An 11,460-nucleotide genomic window follows, 5' to 3' on the forward strand; every position below is an offset into this window, starting at 1 on the left:
GAAGGGAGGGCAGCAAAATCCCAAGCCCTGGCGCCTCCCTCTCCCTCCCGTGACACCTCTTCCTCCCCGCTTGCGCTTGGCGAAGCCATGCCAGGATCCCGCTACTTCCACCACCACGCCGTCATGCTGCTGGATCTCCATCAACCTCTCCTCCCCCCTTGCTGGATCAAGAAGGAGGAGACGTCCCCGCTCCGTACGTGTGTTGAACGCGGAGGTGCCGTCCGTTCGGCGCTAGGATCATCGGTGATTTGGATCACGACGAGTACGACTCCATCAACCCCGTTCTCTTGAACGCTTCCGCTCGCGATCTACAAGGGTATGTAGATGCACTCCCCTTCCCCTCGTTGCTAGATTACTCCATAGATTGATCTTGGTGATGCGTAGAAAATTTTGAATTTCTGCTACATTCCCCAACAACTACACATTATGTCACAACACTTATGCCTATTCTCTCTTATTTCACAAGGTTTACATAAGGAGGGAGAATGCCGGCACGAATTCTGGGCTGGAAAAGGAGCAAATATTAGAGACATATTTTGCACAACTCCAAAAGTCCTGAAACTCCATGAAAGTTATTTTTGGAAATAATAAAAAATATTGGAAGAAGAATCTACGTCAGGGGGGCCTCCACCTGTCCACGAGGGTGGGGGCGCGCCCTACCTCCCTGGGCGCGCCCCCTGCCTCGTGGGCCCCCTGTTGGCTCTCCGATGCCCATCTTCTGGTATATGAAGTCTTTCGTCTGAAGAAAAATCATAAGCAAGCTTTCGGGACGAGACTCCGCCGCCACGAGGCGGAACCTTGGCGGAACCAATCTAGGGCTCCGGCAGAGCTGTTCTGCCGGGGACACTTCCCTCCGGGAGGGGGAAATCATCGCCATCGTCATCACCAATGCTCCTCTCATCGGGAGAGGGCAATCTCCATTAACATCTTCACCAGCACCATCTCCTCCCAAACCCTAGTTCATCTCTTGTATCCAATTCTTGTCTCTAAGTCCGGGATTGGTACCTGTAGGTTGCTAGTAGTGTTGATTACTCCTTGTAGTTGATGCTAGTTGGTTTATTTGGTGGAAGATCATATGTTCAGATCCTTTATGCATATTAATACCCCTCTGATTATGAACATGAATATGCTCTGTGAGTAGTTACGTTTGTTCCTGAGGACATGGGAGAAGTCTCGCTATTAGTCGTCATGTGAATTTGGTATTCGTTCGATATTGATGAGATGTATGTTGTCTATCCTCTAGTGGTGTTATCTGAACGTCGACTAGATAACACTTCACCATTATTTGGGCCTAGAGGAAGGCATTGGGAAGTAATAAGTAGATTATGGGTTGCTATAGTGACAGAAGCTTAAACCCTAGTTTATGCGTTGCTTCGTAAGGGGCTGATTTGGATCCATATGTTTCATGCTATGGTTAGGTTTACCTTAATACTTTTGTTGTAGTTGCGGATTCTTGCAATAGAGGTTAATCATAAGTGGGATGCTTGTTCAAGTAAGGGCAGCACCCAAGCACCGGTCCACCCACATATCAAATTATCAGAGTACCGAGCGCGAATCATATGAACATGATGAAAACTAACTTGACGATAATTCCCATGTGTCCTCGGGAGCGCTTTTCTCTATATAAGAATTTGTCCAGGCTTGTCCTTTGCTACAAAAAGGATTGGGCCACCTTGCTGCACTTTATTTACTTTTGTTACTTGTTGCTCGTTACAATTTATCTTATCACAAAACTATCTATTACCTATAATTTTAGTGCTTGCAGAGAATACCTTGCTGAAAACCACTTATCATTTCCTTCTGCTCCTCGTTGGGTTCGACACTCTTACTTATCGAAAGGACTACGATAGATCCCATATACTTGTGGGTCATCAGCGCTGCGCGGCGGCGGCAGCGGCGGTGGGGAGCGGCGGCGGTGCGCGCGGGGAGGCGCTCGGCGGCAGCAGCAGCTTCAGACACAGATGCAGTGCAGCGGCGGCTGACGAGGCTGGGTGGCTCAGCGCAGGCTGGCAGGGGAGATCGCGCGGGCGGGCGAGCAGGGTGTCTGGGAGATCGCGCGGATTAAGCGACGCGGACGGGCAGCGGCCAGCGATGCCAGATGCGTGCGGGTGCGTTCACACTAGCGGGATCGAGAGCAGCAGCACCCCACGGTGGTGGCCGAGCACGTACCAAGCCCGATGCACCTTGGCTAGCTAGCGATCAAGAAAAGTCAGCGGAGCACCTTGGCTTGGCTAGCTAGCGATTGAGAAAAGCAGCTTGGCTAGCTAGCGAGGCACGGTAGCGTAGAGGAAAAAGCAGGGGAGCGAGGCAGTGAGAAGAGCGGCGGCGGCCGGCGCGGGAAGGCGCACGGGGGCGGCGGCGGCTGGATAGCGGCGGCGGCGGCGCAGAGAAGATGCGCGACGGCGGCGGCGGCGGAAGCGGGAGGAAAACCTAAAAAACTGATACCATGTAGACGGGAAAGTTTGCAATACAATAGACATGGTATTGATGGGGTGATGATGCACGTATATATAATACAAGGGAAGGCCTCTACCTCAACTATACAAGACTAGGAGGTGGGCTACAACTCCAATACACGTGCAATACAAAATACATACTCAACATTTGGAAAACAAGAGTATGATTACTCAACCCGTTACTAAGCAGTGGCATGTTTGAATTTTTTGTCGTGTCCCCTTTTCAAGCAGCGGCATGTTAATTTTTTTTCACTAGGCATCAAACTGCAAGTGTTGTCCTCAACTGCAATTGCGTGCCCACACATCCGACTATAACCAACATTTGTTTTGTAAGTGTGCGGTGGGAGAGGGAGGGGGCATTGCATGTCCGATACCAGGCTTGCAACTGTAAGCGTCGCCCTCGACTGCAACTACATGTCCCCCTCCTAGCTACAACTGACCCTGTGTTTTTGTCGGAGAGGGGTGGGGGGGATTGCATGTCCGACAGTAGTCTTGCATTTGCAAGTGTCGCCCTCGACTGGAACTACATGCCCACACACCCGACTGCAACCGACATTTTCTTTTGTTAGTGGGCGGCGGGAGAGGGTAAGTTGGATGTCCGATACCAGGCTTGCAACTGTAAACGTCGCCCTCGACTGCAACTACATGCCCCCCTCCTAGCTACAACTGACCTTGTGTTTTTGTCGGAGAGGGGTGGGGGGGTTTGCATGTTCGACAGTAGTCTTGCATTTGCAAGTGTCGCCCTTGACTGGAACTACATGCCTACACATCCGACTACAATTGCATGCCCACACACCCGACTGCAGCCAACATTTTCTTTTGTTAGTGGGCGGCAGGAGAGGGCGAAGTTGCATGTCTGATACGAGGCTTGCAACTGCATGTCCTCTACCGACTACAATTGGCCTTGTGTTTTTGTCGGAGAGAGGGTGAATTTCATGTCCGACAATAGCGTTGCAACTGCAAGTGTCGCCTGCAATTACAATTGCATGTCCGATAGTAGGCTTGCAACTGCAAGTGTCGCCCTCAACTGCAATTGCATGCCTACAGACCCGACTGCAACTGTCCTTTTTTTGTTTTGTAAGTGAGTGGAAGAAGAGGGGGAGAGAGGTGCATGTATGGTACTAGGCTTGCAACTGCAGGTGTCGCCCTCAGCTGAAATTGCATGTCCCCTATGGGCTGCAACTGGCCTTGTGTTTTTGTCGGAGAGGGGGTGAATTGCATGTCTGACAAAATACTTGCAACTATAAGTGTCACCCTCGACTACAATTGCATGTCCGACAGTAGGCTTGCAAATGCAAGTGTCGCCCTAGACTTCAATTGCATGCCTACACACCCGACTGCAACTGACTTTTTTTGTTTTGTAAGTGAGCAGCAGGAGAAGGGGGGTTGCATGTGTGACAATAGGCTTGAAACTACAAGTGTCACCCTCAATTGCAATTGCATGCCTACACACTCGACTACAACTAACCTTTCTTTTATTTTGTAAATGAGTGGCAGGGGAGGGGGAGTTGCATGTCCGATGCTAGGCTTGCAATTGCAAGTGTCGCCCTCGACTGCAACAACATGCCTACACACCCGAATGCAACTGACATTTTTTTTGTAAGTGGGTGTCGTGAGAGGGGGTAGTTGCATGTCTGACACTAGGCTTTGCAACTGCAAGTGTCGCCACCTAGTGCAACTATCACCGCCACTGCAATTGCATGTCTTCCAACATGGTTGTAATTGGACTTTTTGTCATGTTGGAGGGGGGGAGTTGCATGTCCGATACTAGGCTTGCAACTGCAAGTGTCGCCCTCGACTGCATCTGCATGTCCGACTATAGGCTTGCAACTGCAAGTCTTGCCCCCGACTGCAACTGACCTTTTATTTTGCAACTACACACCCGTCTTAGGTGGTCTTCTATGTCAGTTTTTTATTGACTTTTTCTTTTCTACTTTCTACTTTTGTTCTTTACTCCTGTGTTTTGGATTTATTTAAAAGAAAACAACGCAACACAGCACACGTCGGCCGCACACATTTGCATATCCACCATCTGTATGCAACTTAATATTTCTTTCTTTTAAAAAACAGTGCCGCACTATTTAACTTGTCTTGTTTCTATTTTGTTTCTTTGTTACATTAAAGATTGATTTTTTTTCAAATATGCAAAATGTTTTTTGAAAGAAATGATAGAAATGAAAAATAAAAAAGAGAAGCAAGATAACACACGAAGAGAAGGACTGAAAGATGAGCTACACTAACGACGGAAAAGTGTCAAGAAAAACAAAGACAAAGAAAAACAATCAGCCCAACCCAAATAAACAAACAACAGAGAAACAAAAAAAGCCCAGCTAAGAATAAAACCCAGATCGAGCCAACGAACAGGCCTAATCTACCTAAGGTGACATCAGCCGACTAAGACTTCGCGAAGTCTCAGTCAACTGAGACCTAAACAGACCCATTTATGATTCCAATGTCTCGAAATAAGACTTTCATCTCGCTTTATATATAAAAGCAACAACCGAACAAAGTACACGACCCGATACAAGGTTGTGGGTGACCCTCTTGCAAAACTGATCCCATGATAAACGGACCACGGTAAACCACTAAGCGACTATACTGCTGAAAGAAAACACAGGAAGATCTAAGAACAACGCCACATTACGCCCTAATGCACCTAAGCTCCACAACAACACCCTTAGGAGGGGAAATGACGCAGAGCGTCGCCGCTGCCGAGTCCACAATGGACAAAGGTCTTCACCAATAACCTAGACACAGAGAGGAGCACTACAACGAAGTCTTCAAGAAGAGAGTGGCACCCGCGGGCGTCATTGTCGTAGGCGCCAAAGCGCAAGGTTTTCGCCCGGTAGCTCCCATGTGTCGCTACGAGGTCTTTGGGAGAAGCGCGACGAGTTCAGAACTACATATTCGGATCTGGGCGCCGCCATTGTTAGAGACAAAGAGCGCGCCCGAGCCACCCGCCGCTATGCCTCTTGTCGCCCACATGACCAAGAGAAATAGACACCACCAACGTCATGGTGCCCATCGGAGAGCCAACCATGCGGACCACCTTCCAGGGCCACCGTCCCGGCATCCATACCACGAGACACCACCAACCGCCCACTTCCCAATGCACAGACCGCGGGAAGAAAAGCCCGACATCAGCCCATGAGCTCGGGTCAGTGCCACCGCCGTAGGGGGCTAGGGGCGCCCACACATGCAATCCCCTCCAATCCCAATGGGCCGAGGGGGATACGACTCGGTGGCTGCCAATGGTGATCATCAAGCCATCAGCTCAGACGCCATAACGTGCAGATGCCCGTGAACTAACCCACAAAGCTCCTGCCTTGGCGTGACCGGAGGCGGCCTAGAGCCGTGAACCAACTCCAGGGCAACCGAGCGCAGGAACTCGCGAGAAGTAAGCATGATTGGTTTGATGCCAAAAGTTGGCATGCCAATTTTTGACAAATGCCAAATGTTGGCTAGTGATTGGTTGGCTATCAATTTTTCTTTTCAACCTCACAAAAAGTTGCCAATATTTGGAAAATTTTGATTTTGCCAAATGTTGGCTTGCCAAATATTGGCAATGCCAATTGTTGGCATCAAACCAATTATGCTCTAACTAAACCCATGCTGGATGACCATGTCAAACTCCCACATTGGCGGGCAGTCCATGAAGCTGGCCCACTACCAGACATCACACCCGGGAGAGGTGGGCACCTCCCCATCAGATCTGGGCATCACAAATCCAGATGGGGGTCGCTCATGGCAGCCGGCAACTCCAGTCGCCGAGCAGCCACGCCCAAGCCAGCCCCGCCCCACATCGACTTCTCGCGCCACGCCCCACCACCACTGTCCGAAGCCAAGGGCTCCACCCAACGCCCACATCCCCGCCTCCACACGCCTGCCGGAAGGCCCATCGGTCACCGCCACCAGCAGCGCCAGCCAGCCCCCAGCAGGAGCTCGGTCGAGCCCCGGCAGCTCCCCGCACCGCAAGCCAGCCCCCAGGCGCCAGATCTGGCCAGACGCTCGCCCACACGTCTCCACCTAAGCTGATCTCGACACAGCCGCAGCATCACGCATAGGCCCCAGGCTGCCGCCGCATCGCCACCAGTTGGCCGCCCCGTAAGCCCGCCGCTGCTCCGCTGAGCCCCATGATAGCCCAGCGCCATCGCCCAAAGGCAGCATACCACCCTGGTCCCGCCGGGCAGAGGTGCAGGAGAAGCCCCGTCGCCACGCCGACTGGGCTTTGCTCGTCAGTGCCTGTCAGCAACGGCGAGGGAGGGGAGTGGAAGAACGTGGCTAGGGTTCGCTCTCGGTCGCCCACGGGGGCAAGGCAAGAGAGAAGGGGGATTCTTGGTCGCCCACAGGGGCAACGCAAGAGGGAAGGGGGATTCTTTGTGAGTTCACTGCTTTACATGAGGCCAATCCATGATTCTAATGTAACCAAAATATAGGAAGGATGATTATTTTCGTGAATTTGTTCATGGTAATTTTTTAGCAACTTAATTTTATAAACTTTAATGTACCATAGCGATGCAGTTCTGATAAGAGTTGGTATTGCTTCATGAACCGGACACAAACATGAGGATCTGTGTCTGAAGTTCGAGCAAGAACTCCAGCGCGACCAGGGCTTCAAAAGAAGTAGAAGTTATGTGTCTAGGGCACGTCTAGATGTGGTCTAGTTATTGTACATCTAAGTGACTCAATGAGACTTAAAAAGAAAAAGAAGAAAATATATGCACGAATCTCCACCTAAAATCAATGACATATGACTTAGGTGTGCAATACTTGAGGCACATCTAGATGTGCTTTAGCAAAACCGAGAGTTCTACGGTCTGGGCTTCAAAAAAAATCCGAACAAGGACTCCAGTGCGGCTAGTCGCCCCTGTAGCTCGAACACCCCGTTCCCCTCTTTAGAACATCTTCAGTAAACGATGTATTTTACATCGCCACAATTGTGGTGTGAGTAAAATATACATCACCAAAAACGTCCAACTCCAACTCCAACAAATGATATAAAATAGGGTAGCCGCTCCAACGGATGATGTAAAATAGACCAGCCACATGGCAACTGCTCCACAATTTGATACATATTTGAACCAAATAATATCAAAATCATCTCAAACCAACAAATGAGAAAAAGGAGTGTATGACCAGCAATAAAGTGCATTGCATTGCCATCAGCGATCTATCATCACCTATGTACTGGCCAGTTCAATTTGTGCTCTATTCCTGTTATACAAACAGTATATTAGTATAGCAATTTTAGGTCTGCACAGGTCAAGTCTTCATAACATGTTAACATGTTTCTACAATGTTCAACATTTCAATTGCAAGCATTGTACTCCCTCCACTCCTAAATATAAGTATTTTTAGAGATTCCAATATAGACCACATACGGAGCAAAATGTGTGAATCTAGACTTTAAAATATGTCTATATGCATCCGTATGTAGTTCGTATTGGAATCTTTAAAAATGCTTATATTCAGAAACGGAGGGAGTACAAAGCAGAACAAACTGAGGCAGCATCAGTGTGGACCTCCATTCCTCCCAAACCACGGGTCACCAATTTATGAGCAAGGAACATAAGATCTTTTATCAGGGCGCATCATCTATTCAGGAAGTGATATACCTACAATTCAGATAAGGGCTGGGAGCATCACACCCTTTCATGACGGTGCTACTCAGATAAAAGATACTATAGGGCAGATGGAAATAACTACGGTACGTACATTAGTTGAAGGAGTATTCAAACATCGGAAGGAACTGTGCAGGCCTACGTCCACTATTTCCTTTCAGATGCATCCAGTCATAGAGCAAATATGATGAAAATCTTTTCTGCTCATCCTAACACATGAAAACAACAGTAATGAGTATTTTTTACATTCATAATAAACAAAAATACTATCAATAAAGAATAAACACTCACTGGTTAAGCAGCATATAGAGTGCACAATATAAATGGCATTGGAATGATAATTGCATTACATTTACCCTAGCAAAGTCATTTAGTAAATCTTTTGATCATTAATATTGCACACGTTGATTATTTGTATATCTTGTAGTGTGGTGCCTAATTTGCAAAGGAAACAAAAAGTTCAAGAAAGAATAATAGTGTTTAAGGTTTGCAGTTGAATAAGAAGTTAACAAACGCCGATGACTGTGCAACTCTATTCATATGTAACAACAACACAAAATTATAATCAACCAAGGAATGACGGGCCGATTTTCTACAAGCAAGAAATTCGTATTTCCTATCCCAGCAAAAGGGCCTGATGGCAAGCGACAATTCAATTGTACCTTCTGAGTAGTTATGCTCATATACAATGCATTAACTGTAGCTGACTCTACCAAAAATATGATAGTACTTTACAGGAAACAATTTTATTTGCTCCTGATATTCACCTTCTCTTGAAAAGACATACAGCAGCAGCAAAGTAGTTGAAGCTTCAAGTGAGATAATCTTCCCATCATCTTTAGACATATTTTCCAGCCTTGGTTATCTCACCTTTTTCCGATAAAATAATGAGATATCATTTAACAAATGAGAGCTAGGAGCACAACTACTAGTATTGTCCATTGATGAAAACATATTGTCAGCTTCATCCACTAATCCTTCTTTTAGAACATGTCTTATTATAACTCCATAAGTAGAAGCATTAGGTACCAACCCATTGGCTGATATTGCAGCAACCAGATTGTTAGCTTCTTTCTTCTCCTAACCATGTGCATTGAATTCATCATGGTATTGAATATTGCAATATCGAACTTCACATTCAATGCACCTAATTTTCCAAACAGGATGATTGCTTTGTCAGCGCAAGTTTTTCCACAAAGTTCTCCAAGGATTATAGCATATATGAAAATACTCACCATGGTTCCACTTCCGATCATCTCATGGAACATTTTCTTCGCAGAAGCAGTTCTTCCAGCATCAAACAACCCATGCAGTATGATGCCATATGTGACAGCTGTAGGTTAAATTCTGTCAAGCATCAATTCTCTGAACAATCACCTTCTATTTCTAGAATAGCCATGACGAAGTGTAGTATAAGTAACAACATCGGGCTCAATGCCAACTGATTCCATGTCATCAAGTACCCCGAAAGCTTTCGCCATCTTGCCAACCAAGCTATAGCCGTGAATCAGTGAATTAAATGTAATAACGTTGGGCCTCTCACCAATGTTCATAGCCAAGTCAAAGATACCGTGTGCATCCTTAACCCTTCCTTCTTTGCACAGCCTGGCTATTACCGAGTTGAAGAACACAATGTTAGGACGAGGAATACCTTTGGTCATCATCTCAGAAACCAACTCCTTAGCTTTGACCAAATCATCATGTGTACAAAAACCCTGAATTAGGGAATAGTAAACAGCCTCGTCCGGCTGTAATCCTGTAGCAACCATTTCATTTAATTTCTCCATAGCATCAGATAGCCTACCCATTCTGCAAAGTGCAGCTATTATAATTCCATAGGTGAATGTATCAGGACTCACTCTTTGTTCCCGCATTTCAGTAAATATGAGCATAGCTTCATGCATCATTCCACGTTTAGCATATGCGTCGATTAGTATGTTAAAAACACGGCTGTTAGCTACAATACCGTTGCCTTCCATTGAATTAAAGCGATTAATCATATCAGTGAAGCATCCTTCAGTAGCATACCCATGAAGCAGAGTAGAGTACATGACAACATCAGGTTTGTGGCCCTTGGCGGCCATGTAATCAAAAAGTTGTGTAGCTTCCTTGCTTCTTCCCTGCTTGCGAAGAGATCCCATGAATGAGTTCCAAGTATACATATCTGGTCGAACACTATTACCAACCATATGCCGAAGGACCAGCTTTGCCTTGTCCCTTGCCCCGACCTTGCACAACCCACCAACCATCAAGCTATATGTCACCACATTAGGCATAACCCCATCATTTCATAGAAGAAGAATGTGCGCGCCATGCTTACTTGGCCTTCCTTAAATAAGCCCTGAATGACGGTGTTATATGACACCACATTAGGGGAGCAGCAAGCTCTTTGTGCCATCATCTGGAGCAGGTCAAGAGCTCGCTGGCTCCTGCTACTGTCACATAAGCTCTTAAGAACTATGTTGTATGGGATGACATTAGGCTCACAGCCGAGCTCGGAGATCCTATGAAGCAGCACGTCCACAGCCTCGTTTGTCCGTCCTGCATCGCAGAGGCACATGAGGAGGCTGCTGGCGGTGATCTGGTCTGCCTTGAGGCCTGACTTGAGTAGGCGGCCGAAGAAAGCAAGCCCAAGGTCGGGGCGACCCACGCGGCAGCAGCTGTCCATTAGAATGCTGTAGGTATAGTAAGTGGGCGGCTCTACACAAGGGCCGGCTTCTTCTCGGCAGAGGCGGTTGAAGAGGGCGACGGTGAGGGCGGGGCCATCTCCGCAGGCTTCGGAGACTGGGGCACGGGCGAGGGCGGCAAGGAAGCCGTTCAGGAAGCGGTTGGGGACCGGGATGGACTGGCGTAGCAATTCGTCGAACAGGTGGTGTGCGTCCTCAGGGCTGAGCGTCCCGGCTCGGGCGCGCTTCGTGGCAGCGGCGAATGCGGCGATGGGAGACCAGATGGCTGACGGCGGCGAGGCTGAGGGGGGAGGGGAGGGGCGATTGCGGTGGAGGTGGTCGAGTAGGAGCACGGACAGCGGCGAGGTGGAGTCGAGGAGAGGCGTCCGGCATGGGCGCATGGCTCGCGTGTTCCTGTTGGAGTGGTTCAGTGTAGGCGTGTGGTTCCTGTCGATGGAGCGTCCGAGTCCAGTCGCGTGCTTCCTGCCAGTAGAGTGGATCGAGTGGCTGTAGGCCTGTAGCCCACTCGTTGTTGTTTTTCTCTGACAGTATTCCCTTCCTCATTGTTAGGGGCATCTGACTTGCACTTGGGGCAACTCAAACACGGTTCACCGAACCTCAATGTCCGGTACCCCTTCAAAAAAAAAACTCAATGTCACTGTGCATTTTATTTTTTTCTATTCAATGCCCGTCATCGAATTTTTCAGGACCGGCCTA

General features: G+C 48.1%; 1 protein-coding gene across 2 annotated transcripts; it reads right to left on the reverse strand.

Moving 5' to 3' along the window:
• Nucleotides 1–7,436: 7,436 nt before the first annotated feature.
• Nucleotides 7,437–11,202, reverse strand: LOC123180307 (protein Rf1, mitochondrial). Of its 2 annotated transcripts, none has more exons than XM_044592326.1 (4): nt 9,313–11,202; nt 8,845–9,224; nt 8,172–8,286; nt 7,437–8,071 (listed from the first exon to the last, which is right to left on the reverse strand). In XM_044592326.1, exon 1 carries the CDS (start codon nt 10,351–10,353, stop codon nt 9,451–9,453), a length of 903 nt encoding a protein of 300 aa, XP_044448261.1. In that variant the 5' UTR covers nt 10,354–11,202; the 3' UTR covers nt 7,437–8,071; nt 8,172–8,286; nt 8,845–9,224; nt 9,313–9,450. The 2 variants fall into 2 exon arrangements, with proteins under 2 accessions (XP_044448261.1, XP_044448262.1); XM_044592327.1 differs by having other exon boundaries at nt 7,438–7,670.
• Between the last annotated feature and the right edge of the window lie 258 nt (nt 11,203–11,460).

The sequence above is a fragment of the Triticum aestivum genome, chromosome 1D, assembly GCF_018294505.1.
Source record: "Triticum aestivum cultivar Chinese Spring chromosome 1D, IWGSC CS RefSeq v2.1, whole genome shotgun sequence".
Lineage (NCBI taxonomy): Eukaryota > Viridiplantae > Streptophyta > Magnoliopsida > Poales > Poaceae > Triticum > Triticum aestivum.